General features: G+C 44.7%; 1 protein-coding gene across 4 annotated transcripts; it reads left to right on the forward strand.

Annotated features, from left to right (window-relative positions):
- The first annotated feature begins 63 nt into the window (after positions 1-63).
- On the forward strand, positions 64-22,315 carry EEF1D (eukaryotic translation elongation factor 1 delta). Of its 4 annotated transcripts, XM_082235633.1 has the most exons (10): positions 64-206; positions 1,662-2,920; positions 4,606-4,729; positions 8,934-9,005; positions 14,790-14,861; positions 16,348-16,447; positions 16,661-16,764; positions 18,411-18,683; positions 20,507-20,701; positions 22,224-22,315. In XM_082235633.1, the coding sequence occupies exons 2-10, from the start codon at positions 1,662-1,664 to the stop codon at positions 22,260-22,262; spliced, it is 2,238 nt and encodes a 745-aa protein (XP_082091759.1). In that variant the 5' UTR covers positions 64-206; the 3' UTR covers positions 22,263-22,315. The 4 variants fall into 4 exon arrangements, with proteins under 4 accessions (XP_082091759.1, XP_082091760.1, XP_082091761.1 ...); XM_082235634.1 differs by lacking the exon at positions 14,790-14,861; XM_082235635.1 differs by lacking the exon at positions 8,934-9,005.
- The last annotated feature ends 5,681 nt before the right edge of the window (positions 22,316-27,996 follow it).

The following is a 27,996-nucleotide window of genomic DNA, read 5'->3' on the forward strand; positions in this document are numbered from 1 at the left end:
TGGCATTGTGATGTCATTGCCGTTCACTAGTCACAATGCCCTAGAGATTTTACACAAAGGAGACTCCCTTGACCAAGTCCATACAGCTCCCAGCTTTTCAACATCTTGATATGAACTTGTTTTCAATGGGGTCAGGGCTGGACTTTTAAGAAGTAAAATTTTCCATTTTTTTTTTAGAACGAGCATTCCATTTCAAGTCACCAATAGTAAGTAGGGAAATTTAAAAAATGCTTTTCAAGAAATAGAAAGCTCATTTTAAGAATGATCCTAGTTTTGGGGGGTGTCCAGTTCTGATGCGTCTTTCAAGTTAATTCACTTACACAATAATTACACATTCACAAAATTGTCCACAATGATAGACCCAATATTTAATACTGTACCAAGAGCATAGATTTTAAACCACATTGTAAATTTCAAAAGTTTGGATTTCATTAACAGCATAAATATGGGCACAAATCACACCAATCACAGCTTTGAACCAAACTAAACCTCAGTAGGGCTTTTATGAGATGTAGATTGGATTATAACCATCAGCTGCACACTATTATATTCGAAATTTGAGGTCAGTTGTTCCCTTTGGAGTTGTAGGACAGTTGCTACTGATTCATTTGTTCATATTCTGACATCCTCTTGCAAAAGGAGTATGGAGTCCTAAACAGTGCTCATTTACATTTTAATAACTGATGCTACTTGGATATATAGCAATGTGACTGATAACTTTGGTTTAGATAATAAGTTTTATCATTTGAGCCTCATGAATAAAACATCATCCACAATGCGTATGTTGTTCCCAGCCTACAAATGAACAGTGAAATTGATTTGCTAATTTTGAGGGACTTGGCCAACATCTGTTGATCTGCTAGACAATCTATGAACTTTGAAAAGCCGTTTGTTGGCTCTGGGAGGGCTAATATTGCCTAACCCACAAATTCCAATCCAAAGTACGGCAATTACTTGATCTACTTTGCCTCTGCCATTCTGTGTGATGATGTCCTATGTGGTGGTACCTCGGTTTTTGAATGTAATCCATTCTGGAAGACTGCTCAAATTCCGAAACATTCAAAAGCCGAAGCATGCATTTCCAGAAGCATTTATGTCCAGAAAACTCAATACGGGAGCCGTGTGGCATATTCGGCTTCTGAAAAGCGTTTGAAAACCGAAGCAGTTACTTCTGGGTTTTTGGCGTTCGAAAGCTGAAACGTTCGACTTCCAAGACGTTAAAAAACTGAGGTACCACTGTATATTCCAGTGAACATGATGTGCACTGGAAGACAGAGGGTGCAGCCAGATCATTTCGTTCCTCTTACTGGTTCTGGTCTGCATCCCAAGATACGGAACTAAATTTATGATGCATCGAATAAATCTACTCCCCCCCCCCCCATTGTGTAACAACAAACCAATTTTGGCATATGAAATGCAGTTTGGGGAGGCAGAGCCTTCTAGAGCAGCTTATTTTATTTTGAGCAGCTTTGAAAATTGATCAACTCTTGAGTATGACTAGCATTTGATTTTAACTAGGGCTCTGCATATATGTAGGTAGTAGAACCTGAGGTCTTGAAATGAATAGAACCTAACTGCATGCCATTAGTATGTCTTAGGTTTTTTCCCTCCGCAACTATATTGCTGTGCTTGTTTCTTAATGCTGCCTCCCCGTTTGGAAGATGAGGACAAGAAAGCTGCTTTATCCAGCGGAAAAAGTCTGGGTGGACAAACACAAGTATGACGAGGCAGAGAGGCTCCACTACGAGAGGGAAGCAACCTTAGCAGCTTCTGCTGCCGGGGCCTGTCAAGAGGTGGTGGCGGTGAACGGCTTCTGCCATGAGGAGGACCCTGTGGAAGAAGAGGTGAAGGGAAACCTGTGGAGGGCAGGAAGCCGGAAGAAGCAAAAGAAAAGGAAGTGCTCCCCCAAACGCAAGCCTTTAGACCCCAAAGTGGACTTTGTCCTGGCCGGGTTACTGGCTGACCGTGTCTGGTTTGACAAACCTCTCTTTGACCGGGCGGAAACAGCTTACAGGAAGAAGCTTGCCGAAATGATGTTGCAGGAGGCTTCTGAGGGCCTCCCGGCCGCTGAGCAGTCTGCGCTGGTGCCCTGGTCAGAGGCAGAGGTCTTCCAAGGTGATACAAGGCCACAGAGAAACCTGGCTGCCTTGCACTGTGCCCATGGCAGCCTGATGGCCTGCCACCACATCATCCAGGATGTTTGGGTCAACAAGTTCAACTTTGACGACGCTGAGAAGCTGTTTGTCGAAAAATCCCATTTGGTGGCTCTACCGCAGACCCTGGACCTCTCATCCACGCCATTGCACAGCAGTAGTGGACTAACACCAGATGAAGGCTATGTGACTGCACTGCCTACTCCTTCAACACCAGCCCAGCCTGCGGATATCATCGTGGATACCGGTGCGCCCCCAAATCTGCCTGATACTTTGATCCAGCCGGTGAACGGCAAGCCTCAGGTGTCGAGTTTGCAGGCGCTGATCTCGGAGGTGTGGCTGGAAAAGCCTATCTACGATGACGCAGAGAGATGCTTTTACACAAACATGTTTGACGGGCACCCTCCGGGAAAGGTGAGGTTGCAGGAGTGTGGGCGCCCAGAATCTTCCAAGAGGAGCCGGAAGGACAAAAAGGGCCGTAGCACAGGGAAGCAGGCAGCAGCAGGCAAGAGGGGGAACAACAACATCTCTGCAACGGCACCTCCAGATTCTGCGCTCTCACCAGCCACCTGGTATTTCATGCACAAGGACAGCGAATCTGGGTGGCTCAGCAAACCCACCTATGACAGTGCTGAGGCTCAGTACTACATCTCCAAAGCCTCAAAGCTGGCAAGCAAGCAGGAGAGCGCCGGAATGCCCGAAACGATGTTAGCAAAGCCATCGCAGCCAGCTGCTCTCGCTTCAAGCGCACCAGAGTCTCATGCTAAGTAGGAAACGCTTGTTCTGGGGTAACATTCCCAAACCTCATGGGCCAGGATAGTGTGGAAGAGCTTCTGTATGTAAAACATTGCAATGTGTTGTGTCCCACTGTAGAAAGATTTAAGCAGGCCATAATAGACATCCATGTTAATTGGGCCAGTCCAGGTTAGAAGGAAGAAGGGAATGGTTTTATGATTTGTCCTTCTCAATTGCTGGTAGTGCTGCTCTGTACTATTTAAGCTTATAAATTATTCCCATTACTTTTGCAGAGCCTGTTAACTTGTTCAGGGGAGGCATCTGAAACAGGATTTACTATCTCTGTATTATTATTACTTTTAGGGAATTAGTACCCTGCTCCTCATGCAAAAACCTCCCAACTAACATGCATCAGAAGAGCAATTTGTTTGATTTTATATACTGTATATGTGTAGAGCATTAAGAAGTTCTACATAATTTTATATACACATGTCACATCCATTTCTCATGTGCCTAATTTGTGGGAGCTTTTGTTTTTGTCAGATGTGGAAAAGCTTTTTAAAAAATAGGACCTCCACAGATACTGTATCTGACCCTTTTTGGCTGTGTCAAACACTAGCTGTATATACGCTAGCTGGAACTATACCCTAAAGTGCTTCTTAGCAAAGGATTGTTGTCACTTGAAGGTATGCTGAGTGGTGACTATGGCTTTGGTGGTTTTGGACTGATCTGGAAAGGTTTGGGACGTTTATGTGAATGGAACCAAACAGATACCTCTGAAAGGTGCTTCTTTTTGTTGGCTCTGCTTTTCCCTGCAGTTTAAGGGTTTCTCAATAGCATATTGCAAAATCTGATGTTTCCTGTCAGGTTCTCCCCTTTCCCTCTTCACTTAAAATCTTCTATCCTGTGATCCTTTTCTGTGTCACCCTGCCCGATAGTAACCAGTGAACCTCCCTTAGTTTTGAATTCCACTGCCACATGCAAAATTCTCACCTCTGTTTATGAATGCCCCTATTTCCCACCTAGACACAAATTTAATGTTGTTCTTCTCTTTTGGTCAGTTTACCAAACCGCAGTGTTTGGTGGTTTACCAAACCACAGAAGGAAGGCCTCCACAAAGGGGATGGGATGTTTTGCTCTTTAGTAAACTTTGCCCTGGTGCTTGGCTTTGCAGGTCTATGCTGTGTCCATTGGTGGACGTTGGTTAATGTGGCTCCACAAACACTCCCTCTTTTTTTGCCCATAAGAGTTGAAGTGCTACTTAAAATCATTTACCTAGAATCATTTTGGTGGCTTATTCAGGTGTCCATAGAGCTGGTGTCATAGCTACCCTCCTGTCTGGGCAAAGGAACTCTGCCTAGCCCTCCTAGAAAGGCAATGTCAGGAAAGGGTTGTGTGAACATGAGCATATTGAGAAAAAATATTCTTAACTGTTGGTTGGACTGTGGATTTTCACGTGTCTTGTCTCAGGGTAGTTGAACTGGTTTTTTAAAGAACGCTTGCTTATCAATGTCAAAAGAACTGAACAGGCAACCAAGTGACAGAGCAGTAGGTTCCTAATTGGTCCCATTTACACAAGCCTTCCCATCTTTTGTAGGGAGGATCAGTGGGATGTGGCCCAGTGGGATGGAAGAGGGAGATGATGTTTGACTAAGCTGGCCCTAACCGTTGACCTGAAATATTTCTAGGTATTTATTTAGTCTCCCCCTCTTTTCAGAAACATGGCCGCCAGCTTCCTCATGCATGAAAAGATCTGGTTTGACAAGTTCAAATACGATGATGCTGAGAAGAGATACTATGAACAGAAGAACGGTCCAGCTGCTAACCCATCCTGCCAGCAGGTAAGATGCAAATACTGTCCAGGGGAAACAGGCAGCTTGCATGGCACAATCCTTCTGGAGCAGGTAGCAATATGGTGGGGGCTCTCTGCATACCTGTATGAAGTCATTTCCATTAACAATCTCACCACCTACTGAACACCAGATGAGCTTTGCTAGCTTTTGCCTAGCCTCCTGCTAATCAGATGTCTGTGGGAAGCCTATAAACGGGGCTTGAAGGTAACAGCCACCTCCTTCTAGTTCCTGACCACCACCTAGTAACTGATACATTGCTTGGTACCTGTAGGATCTACGAAACAATACCCTACGTAGAGTACCTCTCACATTATTCTTGGAGCACCAGACGTCTTAAAATTCTCTTCCCGCCTATCATCTCCTTGACAAGTACTGGGCTTTTGCCTTTGGTTGCAGAACAATCACCCTGCTCCCCGCCCCACCCTACTCTATGGTACAAGTGAATCCAAAACATGTTATTTCCCAGTGGGATGCACTGCCTTGAGGGGGCAAGATCTCCTTTCCCTGGTTCATTTCCAGGGAAGAAGAGCTCCTCAGCTACTGTACAGGTGTTGTAGTTTGAGTACTACAAGAGGTAGTGATTGCCAAGCAGGTAATTTCCAGCTTAGCTCCATTCCACATTCATTACACCTTGAACCTTGCATTCTTTGCACTTCTAAATGTTTGTCCTTGAGAGTGCTGGCTAGGGTAGAACAGTGTGCATTAAAATAAAATTTTGAGCTATTTGAAAAGGAAAAGGAAGCCATATTAGCTGCATTCGGGTGCAGTGCTAACATATGACTTAATGATATGAGGCCGCACCATGGTGAGGTTTGGTCTCTCATGTTCTCCTTCTCTCCCCACTTCCTTTGTGTGCAAGGGGAGAAAACTTTACTCTTCCAGTTGTGCTTTGTGACAAAGCACAATTCTCTCCTCCCCCCCCCCCCGCCCCCAAATATATGCAACTGGCTTGTCCAAATAGTGGCAAACCAGGATCTGATTGTGGTTTGATAATCCCACTTTAACCATCTGTAGTTTGTTACAAAGAGAAAACAAATGCTTCAGATTTTCTCCTTTGTAGGTGAAGGGCTGGAAAGGCCTGTTATGACACATTCCCATATTACTAAACCAAGGATGGGGGACATTTTTGGCCTGGTGGCCCATATCTACAATTCCCTTTTGTGCACCCAGACTAAACAAGACTGAACACTCCGCACATCAGCTGGTGAGAGGGGAATGGAATCCGGCTGTGCCTGTCTGCCCCATACCTGATGTCACATAGGATGTTTGGTGTGGGGCAGGTGAGTGTGATTTCAGGGAAATGATCTTGCAGGCCAGATGGGGAGGCCTGGTGGTCTAGATTTGGCCTGTGGACCAGAGGTTTCCCACTCCCGTGTTCCATCTGAATGCAGCCACTGACTGATTTAAGCTGTTTCCCAATAATCCAGGTTACTCTGAAAGGACAGAGTAGGAACAGCATTGCCTCCCTGGCATTGAATAATGGAGATGAGAGGCGGGATTCAGTAGTGTTGATAAGGCTTTCTAGGCTGCAAGAAAACAGCTGTATAGCAGGGAGCAAAGTTTTGTGACTACGAACAGGTTCCATAGAGGTTGCTGTTGACTCTGTTATAGAAGAAGGCTTGTAAGGAAGGGAGAAGGTGCAGGAAATTCTTGCACATTCTTTCTTATGAATGTTATGAACAGCACTTGTTGGACACCTGCATACTCCCCTCTTCCTCACAACCTACAGCACTGCTTTTATCTGGAAGCTCATCTAAAACCCACTGTGTCTGTACATGCAAGACATTTCCCCTCTCTTTGCATGCAATCTTAGAAAAGTTTATATAGGCCCCTCTCTAAGGGTAATAGTCTCCAGATTAGACCAAACCGAAATTAAATTTCTGACTCAGCAGCAGCACAAAGACTTGCCGCGGTGTCAACTGGATTTCTGCAAATTCGTCCAGGTTAGGGTGGAAACACTTAATGTAGTGACTGGGCCCCCACAAATATGCAAAAATGCAAAACTGAAAGATGGTTGAAATCTGCAGGGCTTTTTAAAAATAATTCCCTGGATGGTAAATGCGGCATCTGTTCAGCTACATTTGTGCTGCCTTCAGTAGTTACATTATTGTAGGAACTAGAAATGCTCACCTGTGCGCAGTTGTGCACATGGTACAGGCTTTCATAGGGGCAGGCTGTGAGTGAAGCAGAGGGCTCTCTTTTCTATGGTAAGCAGGAGATCAAGTGAAGTTTGCCCCATATCCAGAAGCAGCAGCTTCTAAGTATTCAGTCTCCCAGGGCTTATTCTCCAAGCTGCTTTGTTAGTTAGTAAGGAACTTGAAGCAAATGAGATCGACATTCTTTAAGGGGCAATGAAATTGATAAGTGTCTTCTTTAAATAGGCTGACTTTCCTACATCTTGAGAACATGACAGTGTGATGGCCTATACTTGTAATGTCTAATAAAGATTTGGCAAAGTAAGTAGAGAACATGACAGTTTAGAAGGATGTTGGCTCTTGCCAGGAAGGATTAGACTGGTGCTTTCCAGGGCCCTGTTTTCTTTTGGTTTTTTTTAACACATCAGGGGCTGCCCAGCAGGGTATGCCACAAGAGAGACTGAAGTGTGCCTTCAGTATTCACCATTCCAAACACGGATTCTTTGACACAGCTTGCACTATCACTAGTCACAGGGGAATCCTAGAACACCCAACGTTGGCCAGAAAGTTCTATCCCATCCCTGAACCCTAACTGAATGGACAGACAGGTGGGTGCAATATGGGAAAACAGCATAGACTTGGCTGTCCCACAGTTCTAAAGAACTGGTTGAGAAACTACACGTCTTCCTGCATTGCAAATAACTTGACAGTTATTTGATTCTGTGATTCTGTTTTTTGGGTATAAGACTGAAGTTTGTGTCCATTTTTTTTTAACCTGTGCCACAGGTGTCAAAGGTTTGGGGAAACGCTCATGTAGGATCTGATGCATACTAATCTCAGCTTAGTTTGTGTGGAGGGCTTCAGATGCATGGCCTAGACAGCGTGATTGCCACCATTAGAACAGCACAGCTTTCATGATTTAACAGCAGTTGTTATGCCAGAAGATACAGTCTAGATTAAAGTTAAACCCAGCATCAGGTCAGCACCAGGAAACTTATGTTCAAGGCTCTGATGAGTAGATTAGAGTACCCCACACAGAATTTGGTATCCTGAAAAATTTCACCTTAAAAAGTTTCCAGTCACAATGGTTGAGAGGTGCTTGCTAACACATGACCTGGAGAAAACCTCAGATGAGAGGGGATCTGGTTTACCAGCAGCTGTGGCATCAGTGCTTGGCCCAACTCTGCCCCCCATCTCATGGCTTCCTTATCATGTTATACATCTAGCCCAGGTATGCTTACCATCTCCACCATGTTTCCAATTCTGTCACCATCATTCTTGATGTAGTTGGGGAGATGCCAGTTTTTTTGAAAGCCTGGTGCTTAAGAGCAGAATCTTGTTCAAAACCAAGTATATTCAAATTTCATAATCTAGGCCAGTGTTTCTCAAACGTGGGTCTCCAGCAGTTGTTGGACTACAACTCCCGTCAACCCTGACCACTGGTCCTGCAAGCTAGGGATCATGGAAGTTGTAGTCCAACAACAGCTGGAGACCCAAGTTTGAGAAACACTGATCTAGACCAAAGAATGCAAGTCTCAGTTCAGGATATGCGGCTGCCCTGCCTTTGATGTAAGAAATTTATTGTCTCTATAAACCCACTCTATTTGCATAGGGTGGGTAGCAGCAGTATAAAAAGCACTTTTGTCATTTCGAAGTCTGCATGTGCACTTTCTATGGTGAATAGGGTGACTGACCCAGACACTGACTTGGGTATGGCTGTGTCATGAATAGCTACACCCGCTTCTCTGATGCAAAAGTTGGTGGGAAGTTGGAGCGTCCCGGTAGCTGCTGCCTGGATCCTATCCTGCAGCTTATTCCAGAAGACAGTCTGGATATAGCTGCCGACAACATAGTTGTTTCATTCCGCGGATGGATTTTTACGCTCACTAATTTTTTTCAATGGCTGACTTCTCTCGTACACAGTAAAAACACTTTCCCTTCTTTCATGTGACCCACCCTCAGTAATTTCTCCTGTATCTGTTTGTGCCTTTTTAAAAAGAACAAAAAAAAAACCAAACAAAAAACCAAACACTTGGTTCTTTCTGCACTGTTTGCAGGAGAACGGAGCCAGCACGATCCTACGCGACATTGCCAGAGCCAGGGAGAATATCCAGAAGTCGCTGGCCGGAGTGAGTACCTGGGCGCTCTCTCACCAGCTGGCTAACTGCATTCATTTTTCCTAGCTATGGCATATCTCACAGATATAACTCCCCCTGCTCCTACTGTGATTGATTCCCCCCCCCCCCCAGCCTGTGCGTGTGTCGCTTTTCTTACCATAAGTCAGAGGGGATGGATGAGGTGGAATGAGCTCTGTCATATCATGGCATCCTATTTGTGACATAATCCTGCTTGCTCTAGCCAGATTGCATCTGCAGACTAACCCAAAGTGGAATTGCGGTGTGGCATTCCATCAGCTCATAATTCAGAACCAGAGTATGCGCTTGGCAGCAGTCATAGGTTTTGCTAGGTTGCCATTCCAGACGGCAGGTTGCAGCCTTGAATGCAGCCTTGTGATATGTGCTCGTATGTCAGTTCTACTCTAGCTTCTTGACATACATTGCTGGTTGGGAGCTTATAACATGGGGGGTAATTCAAGCATGCATTTCCCCCCCCCATCTGATCTGGCAAAATAAATTGCATGCAACTTCCTCTGTTTCTGTTCTTTGTGGGCTTAGCAATTGCTTAGCTTCACACTAACGTAGCACTTCAGGGACAGCAGTAGACCTGTCATTAGGGGCATTTGTGAGCTGAACAGTGAATTTCTTGATCCAGTTTCCATTAAGATATATACAGAGAGAATGCATTTGCACATTCTGCTTCCAGTGAGCTGGTTTGGCTGTGAATTTTAACTCTGAATGCTGCTGCAGTAGCTTAGCCTGGGTTCACCTAAACAAAGGCAGTTGACTTTCTTTAGCAATCACATTGCTGTTCCTCCTGGGGAGCTTGGAGTCATTTGCACAGGTTCCCAGGCTCTCCAAATTCCTTAGCTTCAGCAATAGAACTGGATCGTATGCAGTTTGGATCAGGAACACAAACTTCAATTTGATGTTTAATGGGCATGTCCTCTATAGTTTCCCATAAAGAGAATCTTGTTCAGTAAAGCAGGCAAACAATATCCCAGATTCTTCCCCAGGTGATTTTTTTTAAAGAAAGAAAGTAGCCCTCCCCCACATTCTTAGATGCATGCAAAGCAAAGCCCCCATTTCAGCTCCTGAGTGACAACAGGAGTTGTTTTTAGGAGCGGCTGTTGAACTGAAGTAACTGTCCGTGTTAACTGTGACCTCTGCTATGGAGCATAGCTAGAGTGCATAGTGTAGATTTACAGTTTCCAGAAAATTTGAAGCCATAGTGGGGGGCAGAACTGTGGTTCCTCCCCCTGGAAATTTTTATGCAAAATATGTATTGCATATTAAACCAAAATTTACTTTGCTGCTTTAAGTACATAAAATGCATCATCTATAACTCAGCATAAGAGTTCGCCCCCCAGATTTCCAGTCTTTGTTGGGAAAATGAAAAAAGCCCTCATAGGTGGGCATAAAAAGCTCCTCTTTCCCCTTGTATATATTTTTCTGAGCCTCATTGACTCTAGTGCTTCTTAATGCTGCCTTCTGCTTTCATGCAGTAGTCATTAGGATATGTCTTCTGTTTTAGCTTGTGTGTCTTAAAAAAGATTAGATTTTTCTGAAGAAGCCAGAAAATCTTATTTGCAGGAGAGGGCATATAGTAAAGCAGTCGTCGGTGGCCCTGTGTGGCATGTGTCTGCTTTCTGTTAGCCACAGCAAATTGAGAAAATGAAGCTGTATTGCCTGGGGCTGATGGAAGTTGTAGTCCAAAATAAACGAATAGCTTCAGGTTGAGGAGTGAGCTGAAGTGACTCGTGAGTGTTAGGTGAGAAGCAGAAGAATGTGGGGTTTGGGGTGCTGCGAGAAGATCCTTCACTTTCAAGGACACTCCTTGGAGACTTACAAAAAAGACAAAAGAAATTTGCCTCATCTTCTTGCATTTAGCCGGGAACTTTCATTCATTTGCATGGCTTCCTTTTGAAAACAAAAGGGCATCTTTCTTGCTTGATTTCATGCTTGCATTAACAATTAATCTTGGGTGTGTTAATTTGAGCCAGTGAAGGGTTTTATTTATTGACTGAATTTGCATCCTGCCCTTCCTGCCAAAGGAGCCCAGGGCAGTTTTGACTTTGAATTATGCCTGGATGGCTCTGGATAACACTTGGTCGCTTGGCAAGTAGACGTGCGGCATGAGCAGAATAAAAAGCCAATTGTGTCAAGACGCAGCACCTCTTTCCATTTTGCATTTGCATGGTCTCTCTGTTTCAAATAACAGCTATTTTTTGCTTTGTTCTGTTCAGCTGCAGCACTTCTTATTTTCTGCATGTGTGGCGTATTAAATGGGTACGTGTCTTAAGTTGATGAACAGGTAGGGGTCCCTCACAGTGGGTTTGATTTGACACTCTTTGACGTCACATGGCTGAAGCAGAGAAGAGAGAACAAAACGTGACTCCCTTGGGCAGGCATAGGCAAACTCGGCCCTACAGATGTTTTGGGACTACAATTCCCATCATCCCTGACCGCTGGTCCTGTTAGCTAGGGATCATAGGAGTTGTGGTCCCAAAACATTTGGCAGGCCGGGTTTGCCTATGCCTGCCCTTGGGCATCTTCTTGCCTGTTTCCATGCCTCTTAAATTCAGCCCCAAACTATGTGTACTGGATTCAGTACTCTTAAAACTTGGATAGTAAGACAGCCTTGTATTTAACAACTTGCCTGGTGCCTAGAGGGGGCTAGGAATCCCACACAGGTGAGTGAGTAAGCTGGTGCAGAAGGAATGGATCTCTCCATTCTGCTTGGTTTCCATGCCGACTGCAGAAAACGAAGGGGAACTCTCCCCCTTCTCTCTGTCTTCCCACCACTGGCTTGTTTGGGAGGAGGCAGTATTCATTCTCTCCCCCCTCCCTCTTTCTTCCTCTAAGCCTGCTAAGGGGCAACCATTCTCTATTTCTACAGTGATTCACTGCAGCCAGCATGGAGACACAAATTGCTAGTCTCTTAGGCTAATAAAAAAGGGTTCAGGCTAGTTCAGACTCATTTTTAATTGCAATATTTTACTCTGTCTCATCATTGCATAGTGAAACCAGGGCAGGCAATGGTCAAAACGTAAAATTATAAAACAGTTTCCAGTTACAGAGTTAAGAAGCAGGAACAAACAAAGTTAGGAAGCAGCGTGTCGGTCCCCAGATGTTGTTGGACTACAACTCCCATCATCCCTGAGCTCTGGTCTTGCTAGCTAGGGGTGATGGGAGTTATAGTTCAACAACATCTGGGGACCCACAGGTTGAGAAAGGCTGGACACACAGTCTTGTCCAGGCACCAGAGGAGTCCCATAAAAGCCTGCTGGCAAGTATGTGTGTTAATCTGGAGGTGAAAGATCTTCAGTAGATCATTTCAGCCCTATTCCCGGGCCTTAACCCGGACTGAAGTGGGTCAAGATAATTGGTCTAGGCAGGGCTATTTTTCTAGAAGAAAAGGGTGCCGGAACTCACCATGGAACACCTCCCTCATTCTCTTAGAATGGCAATGACGCCCACCGGAGAGATGCTGGAACTAAGCAAGTTCCAGCTGGAAAAAAGCCCTGGGTCTAGGAGATAGTTTGGTCTTAATTGCATTTGGTAGAATTCAAGATCTGAAACAATTAGTCATTCCTGCTTTGAAAAAAATCATTTGGTAATAGTAGGTCCTTTAGCTCATTAAAAGCTTTTAAAGCTGTGGGGTTCCTATTAAAGCATTTGTTTGGAAGATTTATAAACCACTAAATATTTGTCAGTTTTAAAAAGGATTTCCCATCCTGTTTCTTTTGCATTTCCTTGTTAAAAACGTGGAATGGCAGCTTGAACTAATCTCTGTTGTAGGCTTTGGAAGCCAGGCCACTACCAAATGCGGAGGGCACCAGGTTGACCAAGGCTGCTCTATTAAAATTGCCCCGGATCAGTACTGTCAGCTTCTTCAGGGGAAGAGAAGGGGATTTGTGGTGGTGGTTTGTGAGCACAGCGTATGAGTTTTGTGGGTGTGTTTTTCTTCTTTGTTGTGCATTTGATTTCTCTGGCTGCTGTAACACTCTTGTTTTTAAAGCAATTTGCCATTCCTCCCCTGCTTAGTAAAGGGAAGGACTGATTATCCTGATGGGCTTCCAGAACTTGTTTTTCCACAACTTGTTCTATGAATTGATTTAATTGTGCTGTCCCAAACGTTCCAGCTACAGGACACCAAGCTTCCTAAGTGGGTTTTTTAGAGCAAGAAACAAATTATGGTGACTTGGGCCTAGTGCTAAGTGTAACATGAACTCATTTTGATTAGGAGGGTCGGTTGCAGCATGTTTAAAAATAAAAAAATGACCAGGCTACAAATGGAGCTGATGATCAATTTATTTTAATAATTCAAGGAATGGCAGATACAAAATGCAGAGCTATGACAGTACTAAGAGATGGAGAGGCAAGTTGCAAGGCAAAACTGGGGGGAGAAAACAACCTGCAACAGAACCACAAATAAAAAATTAATGCCGAAAAGAGAGGACATTTTCATTTGGGAAATAGAAAGCTGCCATATATCAAGTCAGAACATTGTTCCATCCTGACAGCAGCTCTCCAGGATTTCAGATAGGAGACATTCCCAGTCCTATCTGGAGTTCTGAGAGGTTGAACCTGGAACCTTCTGCATTTAAAGCATGTACAGTGGTGCCCCGCAAGACGAATGCCTCGCAAGACGGAAAACTCGCTAGACGAAAGAGTTTTCCGTTTTGGAGGTGCTTCGCAAAACGAATCTCCTATGGGCTTGCTTCGCAAGACGAAAATGTCTTGCGAGTTCCTGCTGGTTTTCCCCCCTCCCCCCTTTTTCTAAGCCGCTAAGCCGCTTATCAGCTGATCCGAACAGCAGATAAGCCGCTAAAAGCCGCTAATAGCGCTAATCCGTCAATGGGCTTGCTTCGCAAGACGAAAAAACCGCTAGACGAAGAGAATCACAGAACGGATTCTTTTCGTCTTGCGAGGCACCACTGTATTCTACCACTGACCTTTGGCCCTTCACCATTGTCATAATATGCAACATCAGACAAAGGTAGGAGGAGTTGTGGCATACATGGAGATGGTGCCAGTGGTGCAAAATTTAAGAATCATTCTAGGAATCTATGGTATAAACAGGTTGTGAAAACAGTCACTTGCAAATGTGACTACATGCTGCTCACCTCAGACTCCAAATCACGTATGAATAAGTTATACAGCATCATTCCCCATAAATAACCTCTGGGGATTTCCCCATCACCATTCCTCCCTCCATCACAATAATTCTCCACCTACTTCCACTTTCAGTTTCTGGACTAGTTCTCTTACCTCCTGGCTGAGGTTACCTAGGGACTTTTAATGAGGGACTTAAAATGTATATGGATTGTTTTCACGTGTTTGTGTCTGAAATAATCCTGGCTGTTCTGCTAAGCCTAATGGCATTCCAGTTGCCGTGTCTATGGCTAAATTGCAAGTTGCCTTAACTGTTTAGCACAGAACTTTCTCTGCTAAGCTATTTCTGCCATTTCCATGTCGGGACAAGTTGACAGTGTGAGCAGCTTGTTTTGGGTTGGACTGGTAGGATTTGCTATCTCTGGTTAGGCAGACAAGACCAAATCTGTGCCCTGACCCTAGTTGAAAAGAACAGAACTTTGAAGCTTAAACTCATTTTTATAAAGGCATCCCAGGTTACTGTCTTACTCTCAGAATATTGATTTTGCTTAACTTTTCTTACCTGGGCATGTTTTCCTGCATGTGGGTTTGACTGCTCTGCTTAGCTGCCCACATCTGCATGACCAGAGTAAACCGTGTATTTTTTTTTTTACCATAAAATACTCTTGCCCTTTCCAGCTCAAGACAGTTTTGCAAAACCCCCACGAAGCCCCTCCAGCACGTCGCAAGAAGCAGTCAGGTCGCGCGACTGTAAGTCGCTTTTGGGGGCGGGGGGAGCACAACAACCTGTTTGTTTGTCTGCCAGGGTCAGCCCTTGCTCCTGCGTAAGGCCCTTCCTCTGCCTCTTCCCCATTCTGTCATCATGCTGCTTTGCAAATTCAGTGCCGTTTAATGGTCTAGTTATACATAGTTTTGCTTGTGGAAAATATCCACACAGTTATGTTCAGTAATCCTTCAGGAACGGCTTCTCAAGTAGGGAAAGAAACCTATATTCTAATTTTTAAATTAAATCTACCGGTAGTTTTTAAAAACATCTATACTACTTAAGCAGCAGAATAACTGAAAATAGTATTCCCTAGCCCACCTTTCTAGAACCCTTAGCTATAAGCTGCCATAGTTGTGATTAGATCCCAGTCATAAGATTCTCTGGTGCAAGGAACTGGCTGAAGCTCTCACAAGGGGCTTGTACAAACCCCCTATGATTTCTGATGCTTGTCTGTTGCTTATTCGATGTTCCAGTTTGCTTTTGAAACTCCCCGTTTCAAGCACAGCTTTCCTTGCAGAGTGGAGGACTGCTGTTTAGGACAGGAAAGTGCCTCGCGTCCTTTTAGGCTCACGGCGCCTTGGATCCTGGCCAAGTTCTCTTGAGAAGAACTGGAGCCATCTCTCCCAGTCTTGGTCTCCCATCCCTGAGCAGGATAGGTGTTCACATTATTTGCCTTGCGTGATGGTGTGATCTTAAGAACAGAATACTGATCATGTTTGGCCGGCTTACCTCCCCCTTAAAAAGAGGTGCATGCCATACACATATCCCCCCTTTTGAGCCATTCATACACATGCCGTGCAAATATTATCGTACCGTGGTGCCTCACAAAACGAAAAGAATCCGTTCCGCGAGTCTCTTTGACTTGCGGTTTTTTTGTCTTGCGAAGCAAGCCGCTTAGCGGATTAGCGCTAAGAGCGGCTTAGCGGATCAGCTGATAAGCAGCTTAGCGGATCAGCTGTTAAGCGGCTTAGCGGCTTGGGAAAAGGGGGGGAAAGGGAAAAAAACCCGCAGGAACTCGCAAGACATTTTCGTCTTGCGAAGCAAGCCCATAGGAAATTCGTTTTGCGAAGCACCTCCAAAACGGAAAACCCTTTCGTCTAGCGGGTTTTCCGTCTTGCGAGGCATTCATCTTGCGGGGCACCACTGTACTTAAGATATTAGGAGGTACCGCATAGCAGGGACTATTTGACAGCTATGTTTTGTTTTGAATTACCTAAAAGCCCCACAGGAGCACATATTCAGGAGTTGAGGAACTGTGTACACCACAGTTTCCATCATGGGGCTCAGGCCATGTGCTATTTGTCTTGCACCTTCTGTGTGAAAAAGCTTGTCCCTGTTGCTCTCTTCACAGCTTCCCCCATCCATTTCTCTCCTGTCACTATGGCTATGTTATGATAGAGCGTCTCTCTTGTCTGATGTGTCGGCAACCGACGGCCTCACCCTTCTCCATACTGTCTGTCTCTTTTTCAGAGTGTGAGCAGCACCTCTGCAGCAGGACCGGCTGGGGACCAAAGTGAGCTGGTCACCAGGATCACGACCCTGGAGGCAGAGAATCAAAACCTTCGTTGTGGTGAGTGGCGAAACCAGATTATGACTTGCAACTGACGTGCTGCTAAAATCTTCACATTCTCTTGTTCAGAAGGAAGAGTCTGTGTGTTTTGACTTCTGTCAGCATTCTGCTGATGCTAATACAGTAACTGGCAAGAAGGAAAGCAAAGTGCTCCATGCTGTCAATTTTGATCCCATTCATTCAGTGTTCTCTACCCTTTCTCCCATTTTCCAGTGGTTACAGACCTTCAGCTTGCCATCTCCAGACTTGAGAACCGCCTGAGTCTTCTGGAAAAATCATCTACCTCTCATCACCCTTCACCACCACCACCAACACAGGTAAAACCATTTCTAAAGGAACATGCCATCGTATATTTCATCCAGTTGTGGACAGGAACACTGTGGGGCTTTTGGGGAGTGGCAGCAGTGGGGTTGGGGAAACCTCTGCAGGGTGTTTTTATTTCTGTCCGGACACTGAGGTCCAGCTCCGAGGGCCTTCTGGCGGTTCCCTCGCTGCGAGAAGCCAAGTTACAGGGAACCAGGCAGAGGGCCTTCTCAGTAGTGGCACCCGCCCTGTGGAACGCCCTCCCACCAGATGTCAAAGAGAACAACAACTACCAAACTTTTAGAAGACATCTGAAGGCAGCCCTATTTAGGGAAGCTTTTAATGTTGAATAGATTATTGTATTTTAGTATTTCGTTGGAAGCCGCCCAGAGTGGCTGGGGAAACCCAGCCAGATGGGCGGGGTATAAATAATAAATTATTATTATTATGATGCCCATGGAGAAGTACATAGTCTCAGTCAGACCTTTGTGTGGTAGGAAGGTGGAACAAGTTCCTTATCTATGGGGTAATGTCATTTGTTTGTTATTGGAGAGCTTTGCTGCAGGAAGGAATTGGCAACGGTGGGCACTTCATCTTCAGCTGTTAACATCCTTCTCATTAAGGAGTGCCAGGATTTCCCAGAAAATGTGTTTTACTCTGAAAACTATTCTCTTAATCTGTGTGTGGGAGTGACCAAGTAAAAACTTTTAAGTTTACCTCTTGCACTGGCCTGGGCTGTGATAAGTTACTGTCTACATTAGAAGATCCCTGTTGAGTTATCCCAAGGGCCCATTTAGTTCAGCAACCTGTTTTCATGGTTGCCAGCCAGGTGCCCATGGGAAACTCCCACGCAGGATCAGAGCACAACAGCACTCTGGGGTGGAAAGCCCAAATGACAGCCCTCTCCCCGTAATTGTCACAAATCACAATCCATTTTGGTGTTTCTACGCATCTTCATACGTTTCCAAGCACAATTCAAAGTGTTGGTGCTGACCTTTAAAGCCCTAAACGGCCTCAAAGGCCCAGTATACCTGAAGGGGCGTCTCCACCCCCATTGTTCAGCCCAGACACTGAGGTCCAGCTCCAAGGGCCTTCTGGCGGTTCCCTCCCTGCGAGAAGCCAAGTTACAGGGATCCAGGCAGAGGGCCTTCTCGGTGGTGGCACCCGCCCTGTGGAACGCCCTCCCACCAGATGTCAAAGAGAAAAACAACTACATGACTTTTAGAAGACATCTGAAGGCAGCCCTGTTTAGGGAAGTTTTTAATGTTTAATAGACTATTGTATTTTAATATTCTGTTGAAAGCCACCCAGAGTGGCTGGGGAGGCCCAGCCAGATGGGCGGGGTATAAATAATATATTATTGTTATTATTATTAATTATTATTATTATTATTATTATTATTATTATTATTATTATTATTATTATTATTACTTCTATTCATTTCAATGGGGCTCCCTCAGGCTAACATGATGGATTGTGCCCCATGGGTCAAATTTGTGCTTGCTTATTGGCTGTCACCGAAAACCCACCCTCTCACACGTCTCCCCTTCTTTTGCCTGTGACCAGAGTTCCCCCGCTCCTAGCGATTACCTCCCCTCCCTTTTGGCATTTGCTTTTCGCTTTCCCTTGATGCAAGATTGATTTTGGTGTCTCCTTGAAGCATGTCACTCCCATGAAGAAGGTGGAGCCGCTGACCCATTTATCAAGGAAAGTTGAGCTGCCTTCTGCTTCGTCTACAAGGAAAGCAGAGACCTCTGCGGCAGCGGCTGTAGATGAGGACGATGACGACATCGACCTGTTTGGTAGTGACGAGGAGGAGGAAGACCAGGAAGCTGCCAGAGTTCGGGAAGAGCGGCTCAAGCAGTATGCAGAGAAGAAGTCCAAGAAACCTGGCCTGATTGCCAAGTCTTCCATCCTTTTGGATGTCAAGCCAGTAAGCTCCTATTTTTACCCTTTTCCAGTGAGTCAGTATCATGGGGATAACTTCAAGTGCTCCACTCAACTGGTAAAGTGTATCTTGTGTGAATTGGGTGTTCATAAAGAACTCTCCACCTTAGCCCTGAAGCTCTGAGTGTGTTGTCTCTGCCCTTTTCTTTTCTTCTCTGTCTCTCACCCTGTCTCTGCAGTCTTCTGGGGTGCTGGAACAAATATGAGGAGAGCTATGAGCATTCCATGTTCTCAGCACGATTGTAGATGCAGAGCTGAGTGTCCTGAAATTTGGACGAAACAAATACGGAACTCTCAAGGCTGATGTAGCGCTGCCTTGGAGTACTAGGCTGTGGCTAATGGGCATTGCTTAATAGGGTTCCTAGTGTTTGCCGGTTTGGGCTTCCTGCCTAACTCCAAATTTGGCATCCTCTAAGGCTTTTCTTAGAACGCGGGTGGCGCTGTGGGTTAAACTACAGAGCCTAGGACTTGCCGATCAGAAGGTCGGCGGTTCGAATCCCCGCGACAGGGTGAGCTCCCGTTGCTCGGTCCCTGCTCCTGCCAACCTAACAGTTCAAAAGCACATCAAAGTGCAAGTAGATAAATAGGTACCGCTCAGGCGGGAACGTAAACGGCGTTTCTGTCCGCTGCTCTGGTTCGCCAGAATCGGCTTAGTCATGCTGGCCATGTGACCCAGAAGCTGTACGCCGGCTCCCTCGGCCAATAAAGCAAGATGAGCACCACAACCCCAGTCAGTCACAACTGGACCCAATGGTCATGGGACCCTTTACCTTTAAGAATTTTTTGACAAACTAAAAACGCCTGGCTTTGTATCAGATTCAGGGCACTTAGCTCACAAAATGCTTCATACCAAGCACAGGATGAATACGTAGCAAAAACGTATTGCAGTTGGAGCAAACCACTTCCAAGACCATCCAGCACAGTAACTGGGTTCTCAACTCTCTTTTGTCTTCCTACGTTATGGGTATGTCAGATACTCCAATACAAAAATAGAGGAACCGCTAGACAGAAACAAGCTGATATGAGGGAGTTGTTGTGCTGTAGTGGTTTCACCTTCAAATCCCAGTCACAAAACTTGTTACGACTTTGGGCCAGTCTCCATCTTTTGAGCTAACCCAACTCACAAGAAGGCAGGTGAGGATGAGAAGAGTGGGGCAAGATTGCCCTGTTTGCTGCCCTAGGATCCTTGGAGAAAAAGCAGTGTCAAAATAGCACCCAGCGTTTCTACAACCTGTTCTATCTGTTTTAACATCAGGCTACCTCCACAAGGCAGAGTTGTGTTCTACACTTTAGAAGGTACCAACACAAGAAGTAATCTTCTTGCTGTAGCATAACGTATTGAAATGGCAGCTATCTAATAATTTTTGCACTGCAAACCTCCCCAGTGAACCTTGCAGCCCAGTCATCACTGTACTCTCCATTGAATTTGCTTTGGGCTGGAACTTGATTGTACAATCTCTGTTGTTCATGGCAGACACTTGGTGCATGTTTAAGGAAAGGTTTGGGGGTATGTTACATTCGACAAAAAAGAGCTCGGTGGAGTAGCTTAAAGACAGGTGAAAGGGAAGATCTAAAGTTTCATAAAATTGCTAACTAGATTTTATTTCTCACCAATGCTGGTAAGCTAATCTACAGTCGTGTATGGCTTCTCCATTTCACATATTTATTTTTGGATAATCTCTGGGAAGTCTTTTATTCCTGCAAGCAACCTTGCACTGCCTTGTGTCAACTGTAATCCCTTGGCTCCTGCATTTTCCTTACTGATTGCGCTGCTAACTCCCATTTCCCCCTCTCCTTTCCCTCCTTCAGTGGGATGATGAGACGGACATGGCCAAGATGGAGGAATGTGTCAGATCTGTCCAGATGGATGGTCTGGTTTGGGGAGCCTCCAAACTGGTCCCAGTGGGTTATGGCATCAATAAACTCCAGATCCAGTGTGTGGTGGAAGATGACAAAGTTGGGACAGATATACTGGAGGAGGAGATCACCAAGTTTGAAGATTACGTAAGTTCCTACGGAGGGCTATTTCTCTGGCCCAGTTGCCCAGCCCACGGTGATGTAATTCTGTACTGAAGAGATGGATGGCCATTTGTCATGGATGCTTTAGCTGAGATTCCTGCAATACCGGGGGGGGGGGGGTGGACTAGATGAGCCCTTGGGGTCCCTTCCAGTTCTATGATTCTTTGTCCAAGTTGTGCAAGTCTCTTAACAAGATCATTTTGACCATATTGGAGTTGATCCAAAACAATTGGGAAGAGGTGGAATTTCATGAAGATTCCAATCTATTTCGGGGGGAGAGGGCTTTTGGGCTTTTGCTTTTTTCCCCCAGGGAGGGTGCTACAGAGAGAAACACACACTGTCCTGGCATCCTGCTAATTCCCACTCCCAGATGCCTTGAGTAACTAGGAATAATGCAGGCCCTTGATTAGGACTACATTAGCAAGAAACTAGTGCAAAAAATTAGGCTTCTGGCAAGATATTTTGAGTCTCCTGAAAAGCCCATCTTTGTGCTCAAACTTTTAGAACATTCAGTTCAGTTCCAGACTTTAAAAGCTTGTGTTGAGGCTGCTGGCAGTGCCAGAGGCTTATATTTGTGCATTGAACTTAGGCCTTGCTGGTGTATTCTCTCAGCTCTTATACCGTCTACTGCTTGCTTCCTCCCAGGAGCAACTCTGCCATGTTCACTTTGCCAACCTGGTATATACCCTTCATATGTTTTGGATTGATGGTGGCTGTGATCCAAAACATCTGGAGGGGACCATGTGTTGGTGAAAGTAGTATTGGTAATTGAGCATTTGCCTGCTAAGAGGTTATTGTCTTGTGCTCTCAAGGGTTTATGTACAACAGGCATGCATTCCCATGGGTTTTTAACCTTAACCTTAAAAACGCTTATGCAAAGCGTTTGACTAAGGCCTAGTGTAGTCACATTAGTAGAACGTGTACAAAACCTCGCAGAAATTACATACACAGACAGACAGATCCTTTGGATTTGATATCCCGCTTTATCACTCCCATAAGGAGTCTCAGAGCGGCTCACAATCTCCCTTCCCTTCCTCCCCCACAACAAACACTCTGAGGTGAGTGAGGCTGAGAGACTTCAGAGAAGCGTGACTGGCCCAAGGTCACCCAGCAGCTGCATGTGGAGGAGCGGGGAAGCGAACCCGGTTCACCAGATTACGAGTCCACCGCTCTGAACCACCACACCACACTGGCTCTCATTCTGTGTAGCTGCTTATGGACCAGGATGCGATCTGCACAGGTCACTGAAGCGGAGTCCCTCTTAAACCAGCAGCTGTGCTTGAGAGTCCCATTATGTTTCCAAGCCTTCAACACACATCACACCACCTTCTTAATTATCGTAATTATCACGAGGGTTAGGGTTTTCAAACGATGCCTGGATCAGATTTCAGAGTCTGTGGTTTGCACACACAGCCCCTTCGCTTAGGCCAGTCTTGGGATTTAATTTTTTTTGGCCTGACAGTGCAAAAACTCTTCTCACTTCATTTTTCTCCCTTATGTCTTCCAGGTGCAGAGTGTTGACATAGCTGCTTTCAACAAGATCTAACGGCAAACCTTTACACTTTCTAAAGCTAATAAAAGGTCAAGAGTTGGAGAGCAGTGCTGTGTGATGGCATCTTTCTTTTCTGTTGTAGGAGTTGCTGCTGATCAGAGGGCCTTTTTCAGCTCTCCTCCTCCAGGGTGCCTCTCTTGTTTTGGAGGTGGTTGAACTTAAATGTGCACTGCCTGGAGAGAAAGGCGCTGGTCCTGTTATGTTTCTTGTGCAAATAAAGTTCATTTCAGATGACCCTGTACTGAAGATGTTCCTACAGCATTGTTTGTGCACGCCTCCCCGGCCACATGGACAATAGCTGGGTAACGTAGGGGTAGTTTGCATTCTCTTGTTATAGAGGACACTGTTCTTTTGCTTCCGGATATAATGGAAATTTGTGGATTTAGTGTGTGTGCAAGTGCAACCACACACACACAAAATGAAACACACAGAATAGGATGGTAGGTACCTAACAGCAGTTGTAGATGTGAACAGTATTTTGGAAATGGTAATAAGTTGCAAGCTGAACATACGTCTGCAGTTTGTGACTGCAAAAAATATATATAGTTCCAGGCTCTGCATTTTAAGAGCGATGTAGACAAATTGGAGCCATTTCTCAGGGATTGCTATGACAGTGGTAGGAAAAATGAAACCTACAAGAAGGTTGAAGGAAGTGTTATCCAATATTAATGGGAAAGGTTCAAGCCTTAGGTCAGGCATCCTCAAACTCAGCCCTCCAGCTGTTTTGGGACTACAATTCCCATCATCCCTGACCACTGGTCCTGTTAGCTAGGGATGATGGGAGTTGTAGTCCCAAAACATCTGGAGGGCGAGTTTTCCTATGCCTGCCTTAGGTATAAACATTGGTTAGTTCTTGAGCGAGAAGGAACATAAGTGCAAGGAGACAGATTGTCCAGAAGGGGGAGATCCTCCGTATGAGGTTAACAGTTGCACAAAATCCTCCTTAGGGTGGAGTTGAAACTGGAAAGGGAATGTTGGTCTGCACGTCAAGGTAGCTCCCATGCTTCTCTACTGATTGGGAGAACTTGGCTTGGGCTGTAGGTCCAGTTTACGTGTCAGGCTAACATAGATGTCAGCACAACCTGCCCAAGTGGGGATGAGCAAAGTAACCCCACCGACCTCTTCTAATGCAGGCAGTGGAAGAGCTGCAATGTCTTGGTTTCACAGTCCTGGCTGCTTGAACCAGGTATGATGGGCATCTTCAGATATCTAAAGGGCTGTCATATGGAGGGTGGAGCAAGCTTGTTTTCTCCTGCTCCGGAAGGTAGGCCTCGATCCAGTGGATTAAGTTACGAGAAAGGAGATTCCAACCCAACCATAGGGCAGAACTTTCTGACAGTAAGAGCAGTTCGACAGTGGAACAGAGATGGGGTGGACTCTCCTCCTTTGGATGTTTTCAAGCAGAAGTTGGATAGACATCTGTCATGAATTCTTTAGTTGAGATTCCTGTATTGCAGGAGGTTGAACTAAATGACACCCCCCCCCCGGGTCCCTTACAACTCTGTTTCTGTGACTTCGAAGAACTCTGAGCAGTTTCAAAACAAGCCAGCTTCAAACCAGGGGAGGGCACCGTTATGGAATCTGCCCCATACCCCTACCCTAAATTTCATGTTGCAATAGGCTAGTTTGCATTAAGCCATTGTGTGCTCTGCTGCCTTATTGGGGTGTTGGAGGGGAAGGTTTTCTCTTGGAAGGACTAAGCATGCATCCAAGGAAATGGGGGCAATTGGCAGGCCCCCAGCTGTCTCCAGCCCTCCGGCCGGTGTGCTGAGCAAACTCTGGTCCTTGGTGCAGCATAAATCTGTGACACAGGCTTTAGAAGATACTGCAGGCTATTCAGCAAAGAGAACGCGCGAACAGAAGTGGCACGAGAGACTGAGCATATTTACAAGCAAGTTTATCCAGCGTAGATCAGGACAAAAGGAAACATGTCTGATCCCCTTTGTGTCCAAAGCAAACAGCGTAAGCAAAAGATACACACACAACAGAAGTTCCCAGCAAGCTGTGCTGGAATGTAAACAGACATGTGACATGCAACAATTCCACATGGCCCATTTCTGCACAGAACTTGTCTCATCAGCACACTTCGGGATGGGCATTGCATGGGATCAGATATGTGGTGCATTAATGTCTGCAGAGTCAGCTCTACATGAATAGATTAATGATGTCTGGGAACCAAGGAAGCAGCTGGCATCTGCTTCTATATTCCATCAACAAATCCTTCTGGGGTTGCTGTAGAGAAGCTTCTAAACAGCCTTTGCTTTGAAACCTTCCAAGCCGCTGCTGTGTTTGGCCCGGTGAGACCCTACTGAACAGGGGCTGTGAGGCCAGACAGGTTTTGCGTGTTCCTAAAATGGTAATAATCCCACTAATGAAACAGCTACGACTAAGCCTGATAACTAGCAGGAAGGTGAAATTCCATCTTTGCTTTGAAATCGGAGAGGAGGAATTAAGAATGGGAACATTCGGTAATTTCCACGGGCCACGTTGCATCCCCTTAATTAAGCAAACGCACCTCAACGTGAGCAAAGAAGCAGGTGCAATACTCACACCTCTGTATAGTTAAGGAAATCACACGCTTTTAGCTCTGAATGCTGCACCTCCTGGGCTATTAACACAGGTTAACACAGGTTGGCCCTATTTCTGTAGCCCACTTACGATACTAGAATCTGGTGCCTCAGCCTTGAGGTGAGAGATTTCTCCATGTCCTCTTGCTAGCATTGGTCAAAATGTAATGTAGTCATTGGATTATTTTTTAAAGCCAGGTGACACCAGCCACGAAATTAAAAGACGCCTGCTTCTTGGGAGAAAAGCAATGACAAACCTAGACAGCATCTTAAAAAGTAGAGACATCACCTTGCCAACAAAGGTCCGTATAGTAAAAGCTATGGTTTTCCCAGTAGTGATGTATGGAAGTGAGAGCTGGACCATAAAGAAGGCTGATCTCCGAAGAATTGATGCTTTTGAATTATGGTGCTGGAGGAGACTCTTGAGAGTCCCATGGACTGCAAGAAGATCAAACCTCTCCATTCTGAAGGAAGTCAGCCCTGAGAGCTCACTGGAAGGACAGATCGTGAAGCTGAGGCTCCAAGACTTTGGCCACCTCATGAGAAGAGAAGACTCCCTGGAAAAGACCCTGATGCTGGGAAAGATGGAGGGCACAAGGAGAAGAGAACGGCAGAGGATGAGATGGTGCGACAGTGTTCTTGAAGCTACCAGCATGAGTTTGACCAAATTGTGGGAGGCAGTGGAAGACAGAAGTGCCTGGCGTGCTCTGGTCCATGGGGTCACGAAGAGTCGGACACGACTAAACAACAACACAAGTTTCTTATGGGATCATGAAATTGTTAATGGAGCTTTGATTCTTTTTTTTTTATATAATAATTTTTATTGCATTTTTTCCAAATTACAGAAAGAACAAAAGAATAGACAAAATAGAAAGAAAAAAAGAAAAAAAGAACAGAAAATCACAACCATTTCAACAACTTATTTCAAATTTCTATTGGACTTCCCCACATCTCCCACATAATGCATTCTTGATAATAAAGTTATCAGCAAATTATACCCTTATTTCGTGTGTTTCTTTATATTTTCAGTTGCAATTTAAGTTTAAATCTCTTATTCTCCATTTACTCTAAAAATATAATATAATGTCGTTTTTACCCATTTAAACTTTGATTCTTTCATGAATGTTATCAATTTCATAGATAATTAAATTTCGTTGCTGGGGCTAACGTTCCAAATCATACGGCGTCTTATGTTTCATACAACTTATAATACTTTTGCAGATAGTCTTTAAATTTTTTCCAGTCCTCCTCCATTGCCTCTTCTCCCAGGTCTCGGATCCTTGCAGTCATCTCGGCTAGTTCCATGTAGTTCATCAATTGCGTCTGCCAATCCTCCAGTGTGGGCAAATCTTGGGTCTTCCAGTGCTTAGCGATAAGGATTCTTGCTGCTGTTGTAGCATACATAAAGAAAGTTCTATCCTTTTTTAACACCTTCTGGCCGACAATGCCCAGAAGGAAGGCCTCTGGTTTCTTGGGGAAGGTGTACTTGAACACCTTTTTTAACTCGTTATAGATCATTTCCCAAAAGGCCTTCAATCTTGGACAAGTCCACCAGAGGTGAAAGAATGTCCCTTCAGCCTCCTTGCATTTCCAACACTTATTATCAGACAAATGGTATATCTTAGCGAGCTTGACTGGGGTCATGTACCACCTGTATACCATTTTCATAATGTTTTCTTTCAAGGCATTACATGCCGTAAACTTCATACCGGTGGTCCATAACCTTTCCCAGTCCTCAGACATAATATTGTAACCAATGTCTTGAGCCCATTTTATCATGGCTGATTTAACTGTCTCATCCTGAGTATTCCATTTAAGCAGCAAGTTGTACATTCTCGATAATACCTTGGTCTTTGGTTCTAACAACTCTGTCTCAAGTTTCGATTTTTCCACCTGGAATCCTGTTTTTTTATCTAGCTTAAAAACCTCATTAATTTGGGCATAGTGTAGCCAATTTTGCACCTTATCCTTTAATTTTTCAAAGCTCTGCAACCTCCAATTACCTCCAATGTTTTCTATTATTTCCCAATATTTCGGCCAGTATGCCTCCATATTGGGTGTTTTCCGAGCTTTGGCCTCTATTGGTGAAATCCACCTCGGAGTTTTACTTTCCAATAAGTCTTTGTATTTTTTCCAGACCGTATATATTGCTTTTCTGACAATATGGTTTTTAAACATTCCATGTGTTTTCCCCTTGTCATACCACAAATACGCATGCCAACCTAACGAATTATTGAAGCCTTCCAGATCTAGGACATCAGTGTTTTCCAATAAAATCCAATCTTTCATCCAGCAGAAGGCCGCAGCTTCATAATATAACCTTAAGTCTGGCAGGGCAAACCCCCCTCTCTCCTTTGCATCGGTTAGTATTTTAAACTTTATTCGGGGCTTTTTGCCCTGCCATACAAACCTAGAAATATCCCTCTGCCACTTTCCAAAACATTCCACTCTGTCCACGATCTGCAAGGCTTGAAACAAAAACAACATCTTTGGCAAAACGTTCATTTTTATAGCTGCAATTCGGCCTAACAAGGATAGTTTCAATCTTGACCAAATTTCTAGATCTTTTTTGACTTCTGACCAACATTTTTCATAGTTATCTTTAAATAGATTCAAATTCTTAGAAGACAGATTGACCCCCAGGTATTTCACTTTTTTAACAATGTTTAGTTCTGTTTCCTTCTGAAACCCCTCTGTTTCAGTAACTGTCAAGTTTTTCCCTAACACCTTAGTTTTTTGTTTGTTCAGCTTAAAACCCGCCACCCGACCAAATTTCTGAATCAATTCCAAAACTCTTTTTGTACTAGGTTCTGGCTCCTGTAATGTTAAAACCAAGTCATCTGCAAATGCTTTCAGTTTATATTGTTTCGCTCCGACCCGTATTCCTTGTACCTGCCGATCCTCCCTTATCATATTCAGCAAAACCTCCAGGACTGAAATAAACAATAAAGGGGATAGGGGGCACCCCTGGCGTGTTCCTTTTTCAATATGAAGTTCTTCTGTCACCACATTGTTCACTATCAACTTAGCTTTTTGTTCTGAATAGATTGCCTCTATTCCATTCTCAAACCCCCTTCCCACTCCCATCCCTTCCAAGTTTTTCTTCATAAATTTCCAAGAAATGTTGTCAAAGGCCTTCTCCGCATCAATAAAAATTAACA

Source organism: Podarcis vaucheri (assembly GCF_965113315.1).
Source record: "Podarcis vaucheri genome assembly, chromosome: 8".
Lineage (NCBI taxonomy): Eukaryota > Metazoa > Chordata > Lepidosauria > Squamata > Lacertidae > Podarcis > Podarcis vaucheri.